General features: G+C 49.1%; 1 protein-coding gene across 1 annotated transcript in view; it reads left to right on the top strand.

Annotated features, from left to right (window-relative positions):
• Positions 1 to 1,710: 1,710 nt before the first annotated feature.
• ZC3H3 (zinc finger CCCH-type containing 3) overlaps positions 1,711 to 22,664 on the top strand; it is a 125,037-nt gene continuing 104,083 nt past the window's right edge. Inside the window, exons 1-2 of the mRNA XM_057384332.1 lie at positions 1,711 to 3,125; positions 4,945 to 5,138. Of these exons, the coding sequence (XP_057240315.1) occupies positions 1,843 to 3,125; positions 4,945 to 5,138 (1,477 nt within the window). The 5' untranslated portion in view covers positions 1,711 to 1,842. The remainder of the gene's footprint in view (positions 3,126 to 4,944; positions 5,139 to 22,664) is intronic.

The following is a 22,664-nucleotide window of genomic DNA, read 5'->3' as shown; positions in this document are numbered from 1 at the left end:
GAGTGCGGAGGAATCGAGAGACACCCGGAAATGGGAAAAAGGGGAATAAAAAGGGGGAGACAGGGAAAGGGGATGGGGTCAGTTAACGGGGGTACCCGGGATTCCATGGGGGACCTGGAAGGAGGGGACCTGGAGGAGGGATAAGGGGAAATCTGGGCATCCTGAGKCGCGGCACAGTGTTTTAAGGGAATTTTGGGAATCTGGGGTGTGACAGGGACAGGTTGTGATAGGACCTGGGGAGGCGTTGGTGGGGGAGGGATGAGCTGTGGAAGGGATTTTGGATTTTGGAGGGGGTTGGGGGGTGGAGTGTGAGTGGGATGGGGATGGAGAAGATTCCAGAGTSCTGGGAAGGGAGAGGATTGAGGCCTGGGAAAGGTCCAAGGGGTGGTGGAAGTGGAGATGGAAGGAATCCAGGAGTGGTGGGGGAAAGTGGGAATGGAAAGTGGAGAACCCAGGAGTGCTGGGAAAAGGGGGAAAGGGACCCCAAAGTGCTGGGAGAAGCAGGGAAGGAAGGGGACCCAGGAATGTTGGGAGGAGGAGAAAAGGGGAGAAGAGAGAACTCGGGAGTTCTGGCAGAAGAGGAACGTGCTACAGGGAGTGCTGGSAAAAAGTGGAAAGGGAGAAAACCCAGGAAACCCCGAGTGGTTTCACTCCCTGGGGAGGAAACAGAGCCCACGGAACACTGGGGGAATTTTGGAGTCCTCACTTCATGGGATTCCCTCCCTGCTGCTCCCTGCAGGATGTGGGGCTCTCCTGACTTTGGGAAGGGGCTGTTCCCTGTCCCACAGCCCCAGGCTGGGCTCACAGAGGTGGAATGTGTATCCATGTGGCTTTCCCTAKTTCTGGAAAGCACCAAGATTTATTCTTAGCACCAGGTCCCTCAAAACAAATTTTCCTCGTTAGTGAGTCCAAAACCTCCACTCAGGACTTGAGATTTTCTTCTTCTGGAGCTCCTACATGGGGAAGAGATGAGAGGGAGGAAAACARTCCTTTCCTTTCCGTGAGGAATGTGCTGACTCCGCTCTCCTGGCAGCTCTGTGACCCCAGTGAAGGAAAAACTCCTCTGTCTGAAATACTGGGCTCCAAATTCCTTTGGGAATTGCTCACGGGGGTTTTYGAAACATTGAGGCTGGACAAGGGCAGAGATTCTCAAATTGACAGGGATCTCTGATCCAAATGGTCTTTTTGGTGAATCAGAGCACCAGGGAAGGGTGGTGGCTTCCAGAGGGGTATGACAGCAAACCTTGGAGCCTTCTTGTCCCTGCTTTGAAGGGAATGGATTGGGAAGGGTTTGGAGCACCTGGAGAGGCTGAGGGAGATGGGGGAGCTCAGCCTGGAGAAAAGGAGGCTYGGGGGAGACCTTCTGGCTCCCTAATATTCCCTGACAGGAGGGTGGGATCAGGATCTGCCAGGACACAGGATGTGGCTTCTCACTGCATGAGGGCAGGGTTAGATGGGATATTGGGAAAGGATTCTTGCTGGGAGGGTGGTGAGGTCCTGGAATGGAATTCCCAGAGAAACCATGGCTACCCAATCCCTGGAAGTGTCCAAGGCCAGGTTGGATGGGGCTTGGAGCAACCTGGGATAGTGGAATAGGAACGTGGCAGAGGTTTGGAATGAGATGGTSTTGAAGGTCCCTCCGAACCCAAACCATTCTTGGATTCTGTGATCGCACGTCTTTTCCTTCCACCATGCCTTTTTTTCTCCAAAACCTGTGCGAACCCACGTGGAGCGACAGCGTAATTCCAGCAGAAAGAAAAACAGCCCCGTGTCGCTCTCAAATTCCTGTGGGATTAACACTTGGTCTTCTCTTCCATAGGTCTCATAAACAGCCACAGGAACATGCACGGGAATGTTCCACGTCCAGTGCCGTTGGCTCCTCCGAGGTGGAACAMCCCCCGCCAGCCCGGCTACGCTGGGAGAGGAGCATTTTCTGCCAGGTACCCCCAGCAGGCTCCCAGGAATTTCCACCCACGCCAGACTCACACCTGGAGGAAAAAATACTCCCTGGATAACCGGCTGCCAGGAGCGGGGTGTGATGTTGGAAGTGCTTCCGGCGCTTCCCAGGGTTTTGGGAGTCTCGGGGACGGCCAGACTGCCGAGCCACCGGCATCGTTCCCGGAGAGACACGTGGACTTCACCATGGATGGGAACATCGTTGTGGATATCCAGGTGCCACAAAGGGCTGGCCAGGAAAACATGGGTCCTCACAACGAGTTTTCTGGGCGGGAAGCCACGGCAGCTCCTTTGGCTGATGGGAATATCCAGAAATCTCTTCTCCAAAAGGAAGAGAGAAGACCTTCCCTGTCCATTTCCTTCAGCTCCACGTCGAGGACGGTGTGTCTGCCTGGAAGTGGAGCCAGTAGCTCCTTTTCCGCCTCTGGAAGCACCAGTGAAAGTGCTGTGACGCTGAAGTCGGAGCCACARAAACCTTTGGAATTACCGGGTCAGGAGCTAGCCCAGCATATGGCACGGATCAAGACAGAACCCTCGTCTCCAGGGCACCCGATTGGTGAGGAAATCCGGGATGCTTCCCTGCATCCCGAACTCTTTGGGAATGCCGAGACGCTCTCTAGACCCTCTCAGGTTGGGCTGGCTCCAGTGAAGAGCAGGTTTCCCGTAATTCCCAAAACTCCCGGTCTCCTMAAAGCTGCCTCAGCACCCATCACCAGCAAATCTCAGAAATTCAAGAAAAATAACTACACCTGGGTGGCAAACCCYGGGAAAAGCTCTCGGATCGTGAAGAGGAGCCCCCGATCGGAAAATTCCAAGAAGGGCATTACAGGAGTGGACAAAGGTGCTAAAATTTCCCCCAAAGTGGATTTGGGAGCAAAGGTAAAGAAACTAGGATTGCAATCCAAGCCAGGGGTTTCTCCCAGTAAATATAAATGGAAAGCCTCCAGCCTACAGACCTTGCCTTCCACTTCCAAGTCAGCATTCCAGTGGAGRTCTGAGGACCAGAAGAAGCCTCCAGTTCCAAATATCTCTCGAACCCCATCTGTCCCGCTGGCTCTGAGTGTGGCGTCTGTTGTTTCTGGTGGGATGAAATCCTTCGGAGAGGCTGCGCTGTCCAGTTACAAAGTGAAGAGTCGGACAAAAATMATCAGGAGGAAAGGGAATGTGGGGTGAGTTGTTGGTTGGAATTTTGTGTCTGTGGATTTCACGTGAAGTTGTGGCTGTGGGAGAAATTCCGGTGAGGGTTGTTGTGTGCTGGAGGATTTATGGAGTCATGATCTTCCTTGAAGATCATGGAATTCCACCCTCCTGCCGTGGGCAGGGGGACCTTCCATTATCCCAGGCTGCTCCAAGCCATGTGCAGCCTGGCCTTGGACATTTCCAGGGTTGGGGGCAGCCACAGCTTCTCTGGGAATTCTATTCCCAGGCCTCCCCACCCTTCCAGGGAACAATCCCTTCCTAATATCGCATCTAACTCTCCCCTCTGTTAGCGGGAAGTCATTCCTTGTGTCCTGTCCCTTCATCCCTTGTCCCCAGTCCTTCTCCAGCTCTCCTGGAGCCCCTTTAGGCACTGGAAGGGGCTCTGAGGTCTCCTGGATCCTTCCCTTCTCCAAGCTTACTCTCAGCTCTCCTAGGCTGTCTCCAGAGCAGAGGGGCTCCATCYCTTGGAGCATCTCTGTGGCCTCCTTTGGACTSRCTCCAGCTCCAGGTCCTTCTGATGTTGGGGGATCCAGAGTTGGATCTCGTGAGCCCCTGTGGTCCCCAGCATCTCCTCACTCAGAAACGGAATCTGCATTTTCCTGGATTTATTTTCAAATTCCCAAAACTGTTGTGTTCAGGAAAAAGAGGAGAAATATTTTGGATCAGTGTATCGTGTCCAGTCTATCTCCTGGAAAACCCTGTCCAGATCCTGGGATGCAGCAGGGATGGGATATGAGCTCTGTCCCTGATTCTCTGCTGGTATTTTCCTCCCTTCCATCCCTTTGTGCTGCCTGGTTGGAAAACTGCTCCAAGTGATCAAGTGAATGGCATGGATTGGGAATCTGCTTCCTTTCGATTCCTGCTTCTTTTTCCCAGATCCTCTCAGTGCATCCCAGCAGATTTCCACCCTTTTCTTGCCCTCCTGCTTTGCCTGGAAAACTGTCACTGGGTGGATTGTGCTGGGAAAATCACTCTGGAGAAGCTGGGAATTTTTGGGATTTTTGGCAGTTGGGAAGACCTCCCACATCTTGCTAAATTCCAGCAGGAGCAGGGATGGTATCATCCCCCTGTGCTGGGCACTGCTGAGGTTCCTCAGATCCTGGGGGGAAGGATTTGGAGTGTGTCCAGAGATGGGAATGGAGCTGGGGAAGAGTCTGGAGAACCAGGAGAGGCTGAGGGAGCTGGGAGGGCTCATCCTGGAGAAAAGGAAGATCAGGGGGAACCTTCTGGATTGCTAAATTCCCTGACAGGAGGGTGGGGTGAGGTGGGGATTGGGATCTGCTCCCAGGGAACATGGGACAGGACAAGAGGAAAYGGCCTCAAGTTGCAGCAGAGGAGGTTTAAGTTGGGTATTAGGAAAATTCCTTCATGGAAAGGGTGGTCAGGCATTGGGAATCCCCATCCCTGGAGGGATTTAACGTTTAACATCCCTGGCACTTGGCGACAAGTTCAGTGGTGTCTGTGGCAGTGCTGGGGAGCAGTTGGGCTCGGTGATTTCAAAGGTCTTTTCCAACYTAAATGATTCCATGATTCCATGATTCAATCCCTCACATCTGTTGAGCAGAAGGCAACGAGTGAGTTTGGCTGTCAAACACCTCGTTCTCCATCTGTTCTTTGCCAGGAATTCCTCACATTTGCCTGTTTCCTTGGAATTTTCTGTTTAGAGTTTCTCCTCCCCCTGACGAGCATCCTGGTGGGATTTGACTCCTCAGAGCTCTGGAGAAGGACACCAGAAGCGTTTTGGTCACTTCCCTGCTCTCTCCTAACCGTGTGACATTCCCTTTCCAGTTCCCCCACGGATAAGAAGAACATCTCCCCCACCRTAGCCCTGAAGAGCCGCTTCCACCTCCGGAGGAAAACTTCCATTCGGGGAAAACCTTCAGTGACACCAAAACGCTCCTCACCCCGGGGCCTGGTGCAGATTTCCAAGCACAGGCTCTGCCGGTTGCCGGTGACCAGGACACAGGTGGCCTCCAAGGAAGGTAGGAACAGGCATTCCAAGGGCTCACTGACTCGGTGAAGTGATTCCAAGAGTTTGTGGATTTGGGAATGTGTTGCTGAGTCCTCCTGGAGGTGTTGTTAGTCATGGAGCAAACATCGAGTTAGATTCCGTATCTGTGCTGTCCTTTGAGAGCACCACACAAAAGCTATTTCCTGCTTTTACTGGGGATTCCCTGGATTTTCAGGCATCAAATAGGGAGCTTTTCCAGAAAGGAGAACGTTGGCAGAGGTAGGAATGCTTAATCTCTCACCTGTATCCCAGTGTCGTCTCCAGTTCTGTGTCTGATTTGCTTAAACCACCAATAATTAGAGGAGTACTGAATCCATAATGTTTGGAAACTGAATTTGAGCAGGGAATTTGCATCCATGTCCTGCTGCCTTGGTTTCACAGCAGCCAGAGTGGAATTCAGAGCTCAGAGTGGCACCTCCACGTGTCTGGAATGTTGGTGGGATGTTGGTGGCTTCAGGTCTGGTTCCGCTCTCACTGGGGACATTTTTGTGGGTAAAAGGCTTCCCCCACCTGGGATTAAGYAGTTTCAGATAGATATGAGGCACATTTTCACTGTGGTGCAACAAATTCCGTGTGGGAGTTGCTGGAGCTGGGACAGGGTTTGGACCGTGACGAAGCTGGGATTTGTCTGCAGTTGTATTTTGGGATTATTTTGTGTTCAGACAGCTTTGTTGATATGTTGTTGAGTTTTCTTGGATGAGGAATTTTGGACAGGGACCTGGAGTGCCAGGACACTGGGAATGGCTTCCCACTGCCAGAGGGCAAGGTTAGATGGGATATTGGGAAGGAATTGTTCCCTGTGAGGGTATGGATGCCCTGGAATAGAAATCCCAGAGAAGCTGTGGCTGCCCCACCCCTGGAAGTGTCCCAAGGCCAGGCTGCACAGGGCTTGGAGCACCTTGGGATAGCAGAAGGTGTCCCTGCCCATGGCAGGGGGTGGAATGAGATGATCTTTAAAGTCTTCCAGACCAGTCCATGATTCTGTGAAAAGACAGAAAACTGGAGAAATGGAGCAGTTCGGGATTGCAGYAGTGTTTTACTTCGGAGGAAATGGAGGCAGTGCTGGATACAGGGATATCTGCTTGTCTGGAATCCCAGTTCCTTGACTGAAGGGAGTTCAGTTCCTGTATTGAAATCTTGATTTTAACTGGGCAGGAATGAAAAAATAAAGCAGGGATGTAGTTGTCCTCTTGGCTTTAGGAAGTTGGCAAATAGGGAAGGCTGGAGAAAGGAAGGGAAAAAGAGGATATTGGTCTGGAAGTGACTTTGGGAGAGCCAATAGTTCATTCCCATGTCAAAAGTGGATCCACTTACTCAGCCTTTCCTGACAGATGCTGGTCTGTGTGTGGCATCTTCTCCTTTGCAGAGAAATTCAGGATTTCATTCCTTCCTTGGATTAAAATTTGCTAGATAGAAATTTCTAGATTTGAATCCTTTTGTACTTTCAGATTTTTCTTGGAGGTCTTCAATCCCAAGCAGAAGAGTTGCACCTTCATTTGAATTATTCTTTCACTCTGGGTTTGGAAAGCTGTAGAATTATTCAGGACTCTTCCTCCCTGTGTTCCAGGACTTTTGAGGGTTTTTTCCCCCCAGGTTTAGTAGGACAAGATTGTTGGGTGATGGATGAGGCAGGGTTATTTCCAAGTCTGGGAGTTCCTGGATGCTGACAGMGACTGGGACAACTCATCCCTCATCTTCTCTCTGAATGTGTAATTATGGATGAGGTGTTGGCGTCTTCTGGTTTCACAGGGAGCTGGGAATAACTGAAGCCTTGTGGGATTCAGTTCCTGCCTCTCACGTTATCCCAAGAGATTTTGGGAAGATTGTTTTGGTTTCTTTTTGAGCAAAGTGTGGATATTAATCCCGACAAAATGTTGTGGATATTAATCACCAAAAAAACGGTGGAGTTTTCAGTCTTTTCCATTTGTCTCAGGACAATGTGAGGGGGAAGTAAATGGCGATACTGGGATACACTGGGAGCAGAGCGGGGCAGAAATGGAGCAGGGAGATGGATTTTGAGGAACACCATCCATTTCTGGGATCACACTGGATGGAAGGACAGAGGGGAGGGATGTTCCCATCTTCCTGCACAGCAGGAAAAGCTGGATCATCTCCTGTCCCCAGGTGTGGTGACACAACCTGGCTGGTTTCCTGTTTGTCCTGTTCCACAGGATTTTGGGATTTGTGGCAGAGCTCTGTGCTCTGGACTAAAGACATTGCTCCTGCTTTTCCCAAGAGAGTTTCCCAACTCTCCAATTCCCTTCTGGGACCCAAATGGATCTGTTTGGATCTYGTCAGTGGGGCAGCTCTTCCAGTCACTCCCGAATCTTGGACTGAGATTGGTGTTTCCCAATGCTCTGTATCCAGAGGTGCTTCCCTCTGTGGAAATGACTTTTGTTTAGGGATCAGAGAGCCAGTGGAAAGGGGCAGATTGGTAGGAATTGTCTTGGGATTTTTTTAGCTGTTCCACCTGCAGCTCTTACCAATTCATCCCAAAATATTTGTTTAAGTGGGATGTTTAACAACAGCTCAGATATTGGAGTGTGTCCCAACTGGAAGTGGTTCCAGTGAGGAAGCTCCAGGTCAGGCTGCCTCACTTGTCCTCTGGGATCCTCCAGGATCTGGTGGAACAGGGATAAAAGGCAGTGGTTGTTTTCTCTCCTTATCCAGGGAAAAACTGGAGGACCAGCAAGGATCATCGAGGTCACTGGTGCCATTGAATTGGATAAAACAATGGAATGGTTTGGGTGGGAAGGGGCCTTGGAGATCAGGGAATTCCAACCCTCTGTCATACACAGGGACACCTCCCACTATCCCAGGGTGCTCCAAGCCCTGTCCAACCTGGCCTTGGACACTTCCAGGGCTGGGGCGGCCACAGCTTTTCTGGGAATTCCATTCCAGGGCCTCCCCACCCTCACAAGGAGGAATTTCTTCCCAATATCCCATCTAACCCTGCCCTCTGGCAGTGGGAAGCCATTCCCTGTGTCCTGTCCCTCCATCCCTTGTCCAAACTCTCTCTCCAGCTCTCCTGAAACCCCTTTAGGCATTGGAAGGAACTCCGAGGTCTCCCTGGATCTTTCTGTTGTCCATGCTGGACATTCCCAGCTCTCCCAGGGAGTCTAAAATGCCAAATGTCCTTTTTGTCCATGTGCTGTCCCATCACCTTGGACATGAGTGGAATCCTTTATCCACTTTCTCCAAACAGGCGTTGCACTTATTTCCAAAAGTACAGGGATGGCATCTTTTTCCTCACCAGTTTTGAGGGAAAACACCAACTTCTAAGTGAGGTTTGACTGATCTAGGTATGACAACAGTGGGATATTCCTGCTTTTCCCATCTTGAAAGTCCCGTGCCAGAGGATATGGGAATCCCACACTTTTCCAACGGCTTTTTCCTCCTGTCTTTCTCTGGGATTTCTTGCAGGATGAGGCTTTTTCCCGACTTATTTTTTGATGACAGAACAGGTGAGTTCTGGGTGTTGGGAACTTTTCCTCACTATTTCTTGGCTCTTCCTCCTTGGGCATCCCAGCTGTCATTTCTTATTCCTGGGGCTTTTTCCTTAGGAAAAACTAGGAATAAGTGCTTCAAAGGAAGATTTATTGTTTTTTTTCACTATATTTTATTGTCAGAGGTGTGGCAAATGTATAGATGAGGAGAAGGGAAGCGTGGTGTGGGGAAATTGAGATTTTTACAGAAGAATGGGGGCTTTTCCAGGAGAAGGGGGATTTTGGGAAGCACACACAGCCCTGCAGAGGGCACTCGTGCCTCTCCCATCTCCTCAGTCCACCTTTTTCTGGTTATTGATGGCCTAATTTCGTCTTTATGTGAAAGAAAGCAGATCTGGAGTAATTTGCAGCAATAACCTGCTAATGCCGGGCCAGTATCAAAATTCCCATGTTCATTCCCGGTGGCAGATAAAACACTAATATATAATTATCCTTGCAAATTGGATTGTTTTAAATAACCAAAAGGCTACGGCCGGGGAGAAAACCATCCCATTTCCCTGGAGTTCCTATTGCGGGGTAATTGCTGCGTTCAATCAATTTCCTTGGCATTAGAAATTCCATCACAATCAACATTAAGCTTTATTCATTGTGATGGCAAAGAGCCGGATCATTTCTCCTCTTTTCCTTAACTGGCAAAATTAATCAGGGAAAAGATTTTAAACATTTACCCGTGCGAAAGAGGTCAGCTCTGCCACTATATTGCTCAGCAGATAAGGGGGCTAATAAAAAGAAAATTGAATTACTAATGATCGCCAGGAACAGAGTATATAAAACCTGGCAATCGCCCGGTGCAGGAAAAAAGGGAATCAATTTTCTCCGGACAAGGTGCGCTCGTTTTTTATTTTGGCTCATATTATCAGCAATTTAATTGGAGAGAGCATAAACAGGAGGAAACAGTTAGGGAATAATGAGGCTGGAGGTGTAAAATCCTGCAGGATAGATGCTGGACACAATTTATTTGGCACAACAGATAATCACTTTAATTGAATCCAAAAGTGCAGCGTTCAGCAGCGCCGGCTCTGCGCCTCGCCCGGGGGGATCATGGAATATTACAAAGAGGCTCCTCCGTGCCTTTTCCCCCTYTGTAATGTCCCCTTCCAGGCAGGACTGCTCCGGGATTGCTTCGGCGYGGTCACAGCTGGCTGGAAGCGAGAGATGGAGCAAGCAGGAGGGAGATTCTCCAGGGATTCTTCCTTGTTTATGTGTGTTTGTTCCTTAAATAATTTGGTGCTTGCCGGGTTGGATGGCTCCGTGTGAGACCGGTCCTGTCCTGCTTGAGGTGAAGTTGAAATCATGGGATGGTTTGGATTAGGAGGGGCCTTAAGGATCAACTTATTTTGCTGTGTCCTGAGTTCAAAGCCTGGCTCCCTCCTCCTGCTGCGATCTTCAGGTTTGGGTATTAAAGGAGTTTTTAAGGAGCATTTGGGATTTTTTTCCTGGGGGAGGTGGGTGGTTCATCCTTGAATTTAGAATCCCAGAATAGTTTGGGTTGGAAGGGAACTTGAAGATCATCCTGTTCCACCCGTCCTGCTGTGGGCAGGGGTGCTTTCCACTATCCCAGGGTGCTCCAAGCMCCATCCRAYRYGGCCTTGGWCMCTTCCAGGGATGGAKCARCCACAGCTTYTRTGGAAAACCTGTGCCAKCACCTYSYCACCCTCTCAGGGAAGAATTTCTTCCMAACATCCCGCTAAACCTTYCCTCCTTCAGCTTAACTAGATGGAGAATTGTTGGAATTCCCCATCTGTGGCTGTCCAACTCCGTGGCCACAGGAAGAGTAAATTGGGAGCACAGCCTTGTTGGATCCAATGCACCCAACCTTGGTTTGTGTTATTCCCCTTGAAAATATTCCTTCCCTGCTTATCCTTCTGTTTCTTCTGTCCCAAACTGAGATAAGCCAGTGGTTTGTGTTATCAGCTTCCTTCTTTTCCTGTGTTGCCACCCCAGTGTTGAAACAGCCAAGGAAGGAAGGAATCCTGTTTGTATTCCCATCTTCCTAATGAGAAATTCCGTAAGATTCCTAAGACTTGCTTCACTCTGYATCTGCAGAAGCTTCTACAACTCTTTACTTGCCAGAATCACCCTCCAAAAATTCCCTAAACACTCATTTCTCTTCCTCTTCGCTCCATAGGGTGTGAGATGAGGGGGTCGGGATGGGCRAGGAGTGTTTGCTTGGAAAAACGCTGGAGGCCAAAGTGTCAGGAGCTGCTTTGCATTACTCGGGCGAGTAAAGGGGGTGTAAGTGGTGAGAAGCAAGTTATGGATGGCATCTGAATGCTCAGCTGCTGATAATTTTATTGACACCGGGTGTTTGGATCCGTCTGGCAGCTCTGGAAATCTCAGCCCTGGATTTTATCCCCTCTCCTGTTTTTCTTTTGAATGTTTCCAGCAGCATGATTCCCAGTGGCACAGCAATTCAGGGAATTTTTGGAGGTTTTTTTTTCCTTGCTTTGTATTTTATTTTTTATTTATTTGCTTTTTGTTCTCGGGGACTTGTGCAAGGTTTTACTGCTCTTTGAGGCGAYGCCTCCGATCGCGTTACGGCCGAGTTAAGCTCTTGATCCCTTCCCTCAGGGAAGCCCTTGGATCACACACAGAACTCCATGGAGCTCGCCACATCTTTTCCTTTGCTCCATCATCAGTCCCGTTCTCCCAGGATTTTTCCAGCAGATCCAAACCCTTCCCAGGTCGCCGCTTGGGGCGAGCGTTGCTCCTCTGTCCTGTGTGGATTTGACCTTGCCCGGAAATCATTCCATTGCCAGGTCTCTCTTCCCTCTGCCTTGTCCTTGGGAGCCAGGGGGGGAGTGTGGCTGGCGAGGTGGCTCCTCACTCCTTCAGGAATTGGGAAAAGTTCACATTCCTGGCTCTTTGCCGGCCCCGGTTACGTCAGTGGTCGTAAGTAACGGTTTTGGGTTTCCGCCTTGACTTGGCATTTCCAGGTGACTCGTCCCGAGCTGCAAGAGGAGCTGCAGGCATGGAGCCAGGATTGGGAATTCTCTTTGCAGARCCCTCTTTTCAAAATAACAGCCTGCTGGTAGTGAGGGAACAGGCCTTGCTCCCGTGTASATGTTGGATTTGGGATYGGGGRTGTCAGCGACTGTGACAGAGGGRACATCCAGAGGGAAACAGGGCARAAATCCTRAAGGTGACAATTCCTGAGYRGCTTTTCCCCTGCAAAAWTCAACCTGCACACTCAATTTGTYGAGGAAGCTGCATCCCTGGAAGYKTTCCAGGYCAGGCTAGATGGGATTTGGAGCAGCCTGGTCTGGTGGAATGTGTCCCATCACAGAAGGTTGGATGGAACAAGATGACCTCCAAAGGCACTTCCCACCCAAACCATTCTGTGGTTTAATGTTGGAAGTCACCTCTCAATCCCTATTTTAGATAGTTTGACCTCAATATTTTTACCTCGATCCTTATTTTAGAGCCTCTCCTGTACCAGGTGCAGCTCCAGCTCTGCTGGATTGGGAAATTCCATTGGTAGCTAGCAGCTCTTCGGGGAATATTTATTTATATATGCATTAATAGGAAAAATGCTTGGCTTTGGGGATGGATGAGATCCTTTAATTGGYTCTGATCCTTGATATTTCCAGGTCCGTGGGGGGCTTGTCTAAGMATCCAAACCTTTCAGGGATGGCACGGTGTGGAGCTGAAACAGACAGGAAGAAAAAAGACAAGGGAAAAAAAAAGGAAAATAAAGCAGTAGGTCCTGAAGTCGTCATTTGGCCTGCTGGAGACTGCCTGGCTTTAAATATTTCCATGGATGGAGCATCCACAAATTCTCTGGGCAATCAGGACCTTATCACCCTCACAGGGAAGAATTCCTTCCTGATATCCCATCTAAACCTACTCTCAGTTTGAAGTGATTTCCCCCTTATCCTGTCACTCCATATTCTTGGAAGTATAGATCTTGGAAATAGATGTGTATTTATCTGTGGAATGCTTTGGCTTGGGAGGGACCTTAAGGAGTCTCCTAATCCAAGCAAAAATGAAGCTTTTAAACCAGTTTTGGACTTGCTGCTCCAGGCTGGGTGGAATTTCAGTGCTTATCCCTCTTATCCCTCCGCTTGTCTTTCCTTGGGCTCCTAAATAAAAATAAGGACAATGCAAGTGAGTGCTTAAGGCACTTGAAAAAAAAAAAGCCATAACCAGAAGAATGACAATGAGTCCCTTTTCCCTGTTTTTTTCCCCTTCCTTTTGCTATTTTCTCTCACCTAATAAACTGATTGATGGTATTCCCGGCGCGGTCACAGTTGGAATTACTGAYGCTGGCGCGGATGATCGGAGTATCCTCCACTGCTCTGTCAGGATTCCCAAAATCCCGCCCTGGCAGATGCTCAATTCCCTGTAAAACCTTTGTGGRTTTCTCTGTTCTGCTTTCTGCTTCCTGTTCTTTCCTGAATTCCCTACTTACACCCATTTTTTTTTTTATTTTTTAAATTTTCTTGGGCAAATCTTCCTGTTTGATTTTCCCCATAACGACTTGGTTGCAGCGCAGGGAAATTCCTCTCCCTGGCTGCTGATCTGAGCTAAGCCGTTCATTCCAGGACTTGCTGGATCACTCCATGTGCTCTRCAAAATGCTAGAAATGAGTAAAACCCCTTGGAATACGGAACAGATGCYGGAGTGCACCTGGAATTAGGGATTTGTGGACTTGACAGCATCTCCTGAGTCCTACAAAACTCTGCTGTTCCAGCAGCTTTGCCGGAGTTTCTGCTTCAGCCTAAGGGATGGGAAACGCCTTTACTTCGCTTGTCAACGGGAATTTTGCTGTCATCCCTCAGGAAATTTGAGTTCAAGGAACGTTTCCTCCTCCCCTGTACCTCCAGATAATCCCCACGCGTGCGGTTTTCAAGGGAGGGTTTCTATTTTGGACTGTTTGGGGTGGTGTCAAGTGGGATTTTGTGTGGGTATGTGGATGGGATCAGTTCCAAAGCTGATCCCACATGTTCTTGGCCCTTAAGCTGCCCTCGGGGGGCTCTCCGTTGGAAAAGGGCACGGGAATTCTTGGAGATTTAGCGTGGGCTGTTAACTGTGGCGTTGGTTGCGATAGGAAACTCCATTGTGTTGTTCCTCACGGCACCAGCAAATGTCCTGGGACATCTTGTCCTTGGATGGAACGGAGGGAGCCAAGGAAGGGTGAGGGGGTGGGATGTGCCGTGAAACTTTGTTTTTTCTATGGAATTACAGGATGTTTTGGGTTGGAAGGGATCTTAAAGCCCGTCCAGTTCTACCTTGTGCCATGGGCAGGGACACCTTCCTCTATCCAAGGTTGCTCCAAGCCCCCTCCAACCTGGTTTTGGACACTTCCAGGGATGGGGCAGCCACAGCTTCTCTGGGAATCCCAGTCCAGGGCCTCCCCACCCTCCCAGCTAAGAATTTCTTCCCAATATATGATCTAACCCTGCCCTCAGGCAGTGGGACGCCATTCCCTGTATCCTGTCACTCCATCCCTTGTCCCCAGTCCCTCCCCAGCTCTCCTGGAGCCCTTTAGGCACTGGAAGGGGCTCTGAAGTCTCCCTGGATCCTTCTGTTGTCCAGGCTGGACATTACTGGCTTTCTCAGGCTGTGTCCAAAGCAGAGGGGCTCCATCCCTTGGAGCATCTCCATGGCCTCTTCTGGACTCGCTCCAGCATCTCAAAATACTTTTGCTGTTGGGAACCTAGGGCTGGATTCAAAATTCCAGGTGATGTCTCACCTGAGTTGGGGCAGAGGGGCAGAATTCCCTCCTTTCCTGCTGCCCATGCTGTGGGATGAGCCCGGACATGGGGCATTTGTGGGATCACACATGGATTGGGCATGTCCAATTTCTTCTCCTTGGGGCTGCTCCCAATCCAGTGCTGGGGTGGCAAAGATCTGCTTGAATCCAAGGACTCAGATGGAACAGTGTCAAATACTCTTTTTGGGATTAAAAAAAGGGATGAATTCTTTCCTTTTGAAGAAGAGCTCAAACACTGTTCGGTTTTGGCTGGTTCCAAGTGTTCGCAGTGATTGGTGTCCTTAATTTCACAGCGACRACTTCCAGATGCTTCTCCGATTATCAGGAATCCAGGAGCAGAGTTCTCCCTTATCGGGAAGCAAATCGAAAGGGAATTTGATGGGTTGAAACGAGTCCATCAGAGATCCCGCTCTGTTTTTAAACCAAGATTTACTCTGCTCTCTCCACATTAACCGGGGTAGTTTTACGGTGCTCCCCTTCCGTGAGCTTCCGTGATCCATCATTTCCCCAGCTCGCCTGCCGGAGTGGCTGTTAGATTTTACTACAGCAAACACTGTAAAAGGGCATTAGAGCAGTTAAATCTGGAGTCTTGCTTCCATAAGGAAAAAAGAAAATGCTGAATTAGGCACCAGAAAAGGCAACCGCAGCGATACTTTAATCTTGCATAAATTATCAGAAGAGTCAGAGGCGAGTGATTTTATGTATTGTTAGAGCTCTGCTAATTAATTATTCTGGAATAATTGATGTTTAGAAGCACCAAAGTTRGGTCCTTTCCTGGCTTAATGGACTTTCAATATGGCAGCTGGATTTTTATTTCTTTCCTAATTTTAACCCCTCCTTCCATGGGGTTAATGAAGTCACTTTCCTAAATATGAACAGCCTAAAGCTGTTCACAGCAAACCTCAGTTTGTGAATCTGAGTCAGTGGTGGTTTTGGAGACATTCCTGACTTCTGGTGGAAGTTSAGTCTCCAGTGTGAATATTTGAAAGATGAAGTGCCCTAAAGAAATGGAGAAATTCAGATGAGCTGAAGGAGGGCAGGGTTAGGTGGGATATTGGGAAGGAATTCTTGGCTGTGARGGTGGGGAAGCCCTGGAATGGAATTCGCAGAGAAACTGTGGCTGCCCCATCCCTGGAAGTGTCCAAGAAAAGGTTGGACAGGGCTTGGAGCAACCTGGGATAGTGGAAGGTGTCCCTGCCCATGGCAGGGGGTAGAATTCCATGATCTTTAATGCCCCTTCCATCCCAAACCATTTCATGATTCCATGATCACAGGGATATCCCTCTTCCTTCTGCCTGTGGACATTGAGCAATCGGTGACAAAATCCACACAGGCACATTGGACTTTGCAGTTTCTTTCCACACCTTGGGAATCCTCTGCTTGATTGAAGTTCTCTTTGTGGCAAATCCACGCCATCCCCAGTTTTTGGGGATCAAGGAGGAYGGGGCCTGCAAAGGACAGGTGAGGACAGGGCACAAACGCTTGCTTAGCCGAAGGGGTTTGGGAAAACCGGGACACACAATGCCGGTAAAGTGATCCCTGCTCCCGAGGAATTCCAGCCCCCGGAGCAGGGGGATGCCCAGCCCCAGCGACTGTCCCACTGTCACCACTCTCCTTGCGGGGCCGGGCAGGGCGTGGGTGACAAACATTCCATGGCCWGGACACGACGTGGGCACGGCGGCTTTGTGGAAAAGCGCCCTAAACTTGATATCCTTGTTTATCTCTTCCCAGGCCCTGCCTGGCCCCTCGGGATAAACAGGTGCCAGCGYTTGTGATTCCCAACAGCCGGAATAACTCGGAAAGGAGGCTGCCTTTGTGGGGGGAGTTATTCCTGCTTCTCTTCAGGGCTGGAGCATCCCTGTGTCAAAGGGGTGGGAGTGGAGACAGCCCCAGGACCTGCAATTGCTCCAACCTGGCCTCGGAGACTTCCAGGGATGGGGCAGCCACAGCTTTTCTGGGAATTTCAGTCCAATGTCTCAGCACCCTCCCAGGGAAAGRTTTATTCCCAATATCCYATCCAACCCTGCCCTCTGGCAGTGGGAAGCCATTTCCTGTTTCCTGGCACTGTATCCCTTTTCCAAAACCCCTCTCCAGCTCTCTTGGAGCTGTTTTAGGCATTGGAAAGGGCTCTGAGTCCTCCTTAGATCCTTCTCTTCTCCAGGCAGGACATTCCCAGCTCTCCCAGCCTGGCTCCAACCCTTGGAGCAGTTCCGTGGCTTCTTTTTTTTTGCTTCCTTCTCTTTCTGGACACATCCAAGGCATTCCAACCACATGGACTCATCAATCATTTAAACCCAGGATCCTGTGCCTGGATTATTTTCCTKTATTTCCCTTGGATTATTTTCCTTTATTTCCCTTGGATTGTTTTCCTTTATTTCCCTTATTTCCCCGCTTTCCCTGCCCAGCAGGATCCCTGCACTTTCTCCCTTCTCCGGCTCAGCTCTCACATGCCTGGGCTTTGCCCAGGGAATCCTCAGCTCCTCTCTCCTGGGTGCTCCCAGCATTGCTGTCATTCCCTGAGGGAACACTGTGCCCCGCTCGGGGGTTGTTTAGTGTCTCAACTTAGAGACATTCCTGAAGGGAACCTCCTTAATTCCCACACGGATGCTGCAGGAATGGCACAAAGGCCCACAATAAAATGCAGTGAAGAATTCCAGGGTGAAATCGAGATGGGAAACCTCTGCTGCTGCCAGGCTGGAAATCTCCAGCCCMGAGTTTCCCCAGGCTTTTTAATGGAAGCAGGAGTTGTTTTACTTTGTCTTGTGTCAGGGACTTGGAAGAGGAACCAGGATCAGCACCTGGAATTATGGGATCAGTTCTGGGCCACTCATGACAAGAAGGACATTGAGGAGTTGGAGCGTGTCCAGGGAAGGGAAGGGAATGGAGCTGGGAGGGGTGTGGAGCTGGGAAAGGGGCTCAGCCTGGAGAAAAAGAGGCTCAGGGGGGACCTTTTCACTCCACAACTCCCCGAGGGTGGGATCTGGTGAAGATCGGGATTTGCTTCCCAGGGAACAAGGGACAGAACCAGAGGAAACAGCCTCAAGTTGTGTCAGGGGCAGGTTTAGTTTGGATTTTGGGAAAATATTTTCATGGAAAGGGTTGTAAAGCATTGGAATAGGCTGCTTGGGGTAGTGGGGGAGTCACATCCCTGGAATTGTCCAAAAAATATATGGATGGGGCACTTGAGGACAGGGATTAATGGTGAATGTGGTGGTGGGGCTGTGCTGATGGTTGGACCTGACAATCCTGGAAGGACCTGACAATCCTGGAGCTCTTTCCCAGTTTTCAATTCCATGATTCCATACTTTGCTCTGTGTTCTTCCCCTTCCTCTCAGCCTCCAGCCTGTGCCCAGCAGCAGTGATTGGGAATTGGGACATGGAATTTGATTTCTTTGAGGARTATCCCAGAATCCCAGAATGGYTGGAGTTGGGAGGGAYCTTCAAGGCCATCCAGTGCCACCTTYTGCTGTGGGCAGGGACMCCTTCCACTATCCCAGGGTGCTCCAAGCCCTGTCCAACCTTTTCTTGGACACTTCCTGGGGATCCAGGGGCAGCCACWGCTTCTCTSGGCAACCTGTCCAKGGCCTCACCAYCTTCACATCCAGGAATTCTTTCCCAATATCCCATCTAACCTTGTYCTCTGGCAGTGAGTAGMCATTCCCAGTGTTCKGTCCCTCCATTCCTTATCMAAAATCCCTCTCCAGCTTTCTTGGAGCCCCTTYAGAYACCGGGAGGAGTAATTCATATTTATTCCTGTTTGTTATGTCATTCCTTAATGTGGTCCCAGATTTTCCTGGATTTCCGGCAACATGCGGTAGGAAACATCAATACCACTATTTTTTCGCAATCCATATTATTCCATCCCACAATTCCAAACCAGTTTTACCTTTAACCTTAAAGGACATTTTGCTCTTTGTCACATTTCCATTAACGGATAGTCACTATGGATCCATTTCCCATTGCGTGTCAGTCGCTGCCTGTTCCAAAGGGATCATTCCGCACTAAGTGGTGTCAGAAAAGACTTTCCCCTTCCCGCTCCATCCTTTTAAATCCCAAAAACCTGGACATCAGGGCGGCCACTTTGGCTGTGCTGACGCTTCCTTGGTCCTGTCCTCTCTTCCCAGGGATCTTAGTGCACATTCCAGGCTGCCTCATTCCCTAATGCTTTGCTTTTTCTCCTTTAAATATTCATGGGATAAGAGTGGCCGGGTTACTTAATGGAGCRGCATTATCCTTGGAATTCAAAGCAGGAGTGGACTTGTTGTCAATATGTTTTAAGAACTTTTCCCAAATCTGGCTGGGAGCCCATGGGATTCACATATTTTCCCTCTTTTCACCTTTAAATGAATTCTGGACTTGCTGGTTGCCAATGTGCTGTATTGGGAGAAGGGAAAATCCTATAAATTTCCAGTTTCTTAACAGACAAGAGTATTTTATCCTTTTCAAAGGATCACTGGCAATCCTAAAGGATTTTTAGGGGGTGGTTTTCCCTGTAAACCCTGGAGTCTCAAAGTCATGGAATGGTTTGGTTTGGGAGGGATCTTAAAGATCATCCAGTTCCAACCCCTTGCCATGGGCAGGGACCCTTCCTCTATCCCAAGGTGCTCCAAGCCTCATCYAGTCTGGAATTTGGGCTCAAGTCAGGATCTGCAGCTTGAGATGTTTGGATATCTCACAAATTAATCAAGAGTAAAACAAAGGAATTTCAGAAATTTTTCAGGGAAAGCTTTTTTCCTTCCATCCCTGCCAAGCATTCAGCTCCCAGTTCATTCAGGTCACTGRTGGGATGAGGGCTGGAAGTCTGACTCTCCTGCTATTCAAATATTCCATGGATTCAGGAGATGGTGCCTGACACATGGCCTGGAGAGAATAATTGGACATGGCAGCTGAGTGAAAAAGGCTGGATGTGATTTTTCCTCCCAGTGCATGTGGATGGCTGAAATTCGGGGTGATTGGTTTATTTTTATTCAGGGAGGAAAAAGAAACAGAAGGAAAACAAAACAAAAAATTCCCCTTGAAATCGCCAACAAAAAACTTTTATGTTTCAATCAGCTGGGATCAAATGGGGATTCAGCCAACACTGGGAGACAGCAGGGATTTCTTCTGCCAGTTCTGGAATTTCTGGTGGCCTAGAAAGATGTTCGCTGTTTGGAAATACTCTTAAATTGGAATACCAGCAATCCCTGGAATACCCAGGGAATGTCCTTCAAATCTGTTTGGAGCTGATTAAAACCAAACAGGCGTTGCTGTTGCTCGATCTCTGTAACTTTGGGATAAATKATTTTATTGCTGTTCCTGGATTTTCCTGCCTGGGAGATGGGAAGAACAGATCTGGGAAAAAAATACGGTGGGATCTGGGAAGAAAATCTCAGGCAGATCCCAGCCTCTTGTCCCTTGTGGCCTGGGAGCAGATCCTTACTCCCACCTGGCTYCACCCTCCTGCCASGGTTTTTTAGRGAGCCAGAAGGTCCTCCCTAAAATTTCCTTTTCTCCRGGATAAGACCCCCCCAGTTCYCTCAGCTGYTCCTGGTGCTGCAGACCCTTCCCAATCCATTCCTTTCTCCCAGACCCACTGACSTTATGGATTCCATGAAAAGCAGGGATTCAGGATCAGTGCTGGGAAGAGCTTGGGGAGAGCTGGATCAGTGGGAAAGATGCTGAGGACATTTTGTGAGCAGGATTTTAAGGAACGAGAGGCAATCTGGACTTGCCACCCTTCTCCCTTGGGAGCAGTGGAAAGGCATCAAAGCCTGGCTTGTTTTTCCTCCCCTCCATTTTTCTCCAAGTTTGTAAAGTTTATTTCCGAGGGAGAAGAGTGGAGCAGCTTTTCTTTCCAGCCTGGAGTGGCATTAATTGGTTTTTGTTTGAAATATTTACGGGATGGGAACATCAGGGATGAGCCGCTCTGCCTCTAAGTGGCCTTGACAGGTGACATTCCCTGACATCTCCACGGTGCAATCGGGTGGATTTGGGAAGTGCTGACTCTCCAAATAAACCAGGTTTATGGATCAGCCTCAATCTTGTCCTAAATCCTGTTTTCCTTTAGATTTCATGGAGATATTTTGTGTGGACTGGTAATGATTTGGAATCTTTGTGAGTTTTCCTGGTCAGGTTGGTTCATCTTAAATACRGTCYTAAAATCTCTGGMATTTAGGGGAAGGTTTTAATCTGGRAAGTAGGATCTGAGGCTTGGACRGATCTGTCTATCCCRGCACGAGGACCAGGTGTGTTTTTAGGGATTGGAATGTGCTTGGAATTGTCCACCTGGGGTGGCCCTTGAAACAGCTGTGGGGTACCAGGGGACGAGAGCRACCCCAAAGCTGCGTCTGTGACAGCAAATCTGCACCTGGAAACATGRAAAACTCTTGGAAAAGGCTGTTGAAGGAATCTCTGCTCCCTCCTTTGTCTTTTTGGTCTTTTTCAGGCTGGGTTGGATAGGACAACCTGGGACAGTAGAAGGTGTCCACTAAGGGAATTGAAACAAGATGGTCTTGGCAGTCCCTTATAACCCAAAATCATTCTATGATTCTGTGATTTTTAAGGTTTTTGTTTTTTTTTTTTTTACGTGGGACATTTTTTGTCCTGAAGTCTCCAAATGTGTCCCTTCTCCCAGAAATTCCAAAACCGAGGGGCTCAGCCGGAGGAATCGTTGGAGCAAACTTCCTTGTGTGCCTTCCCAGGATATTTCTCCCCTGTGCTCTCGTGCCACCCGTGTTGTTTCYAGCCCTGGGAAGCTGCTGCGTGTATTCAGCCCAGTTCCTCTGGAATGTGGTAACCCCATTCCTTGGGAATACAATTTGAGCTATGACATAATCCCTGGAGCAAGTGAGGAGCCATTAGCAGCTTCTTCCTTACGGCAGTTGGTGGAGCGGAGCTGCGCCTCAGGATTCTGCTCATTCCTGGGTATTTTCTCAGGCTCCCAACTCCGACAGGTGGCACCCGGGAACGACTGGGCAGGGAATTCTGTTTTAAATCATTCAACGCCTCGGAATGGCTTCCCCTRTTTGTCTGAATTATAGCATTGACCCCCAGAATTCCTTAGGAATATGCCACAAATTGGCTCATTGCTATGGGAGAATCCCATCCTGGAGTGTGACGTTACCGGYGTCCCATCTGCTATCCAATGGATCCCATCTTGGGAAAGGGAAAATTGGGATAAAGGAGAAGGAAAAGGAGCTTGGGGTCGTCCCAGCTTGGATTACAGCTGGGTCACAAGTGTTGGAAAACATTTATGGAGGAGATCTGGGACCATCTGGATGCACTAAATGGATTCAGTGCTTTCCGGGGCCGATATCCAAGTTGACACATCCTGTAATCCTTCAAATCTGTTGGAATGTGGGTGTGATCTGTGGAATGTGATGGGAGTGTGGATGAGCATCTCCTCTCTCTGCCCAGCTTTCCCTTTGAAAATTTGGGATAAAAGTTAAATAGTTAGGAGTGTCAGTGGAGGATCTTGGAGCGCTTCATGGGAAGAGCTGCTSGTGTGGGAGTAGGGAAAATGGACTGGAAGGTGCAACACTGGCATTTCCCTTTTAAACTGGGAATTAGGGATTGATGTGGTCAAAATGCTGCTTTTCCCAGCTGTCCCTGCTACCAGCCAGTGTCTTTCCTGGAATTTTCCCCAAATTTTCCCATATAGAAGCAAATATAGTTTGATCCATGAGGGTCTGTACTCAGTCCTTCATCATCCTGTTCTTGGGAGATTTTTCTTGGACAACTCCGGAGAAAGGGATGAGATGAGSCGGTGGTTTGGAAGTTTATCCCTAAAATTCTTGGATGATGAGTCTCAGCTTTGCCCAAAGAATGGGAATTGTATRTGGGAAATAAAAAGCTTAAGGTGAAGGTTGAGGAGAAAGGAAAAATGAGATATCCACCTGTGGTTTGTTCCTGTGAATGCTTCCATCAGTGGTGTCCTGGTCCTGGAGCATCACTGGGAGCGGGCATGGAAAATGGGAGCTGGAAAGCAGCAGCATCTCCACTAATTTTCCCTCCTTGCTATCTCCAGGAGCTGCTTTCGTGGGTGAAAAGAGAGGGAATGGATTAAAAATTCTGTAATTAGCACTCTGCTTCTGGCTTCAGCCGGCATTAATTAGTTATCCCAACAATTATGGCATTGTTAGGAAAAATCAACTCATTAAAGCTCTTTGTTTTGGGTTTGTTTGGCCCCTCCCGGGATGGGATCCTGAACAATGACTTTGGGATGCTGAGCAGCCGCCAGCGGAGCGATCCCATTAAAATATTGAGATCTGATCTGGGATTAAAATCCGGCTCTAAA

The sequence above is a fragment of the Malurus melanocephalus genome, unplaced genomic scaffold (assembly GCF_030028575.1).
Source record: "Malurus melanocephalus ecotype Western Australia unplaced genomic scaffold, MMel_1.1 scaffold_700, whole genome shotgun sequence".
In the NCBI taxonomy this organism is placed as follows: Eukaryota; Metazoa; Chordata; class Aves; order Passeriformes; family Maluridae; genus Malurus; species Malurus melanocephalus.
This window is presented reverse-complemented; position numbering and strand designations above follow the sequence as displayed.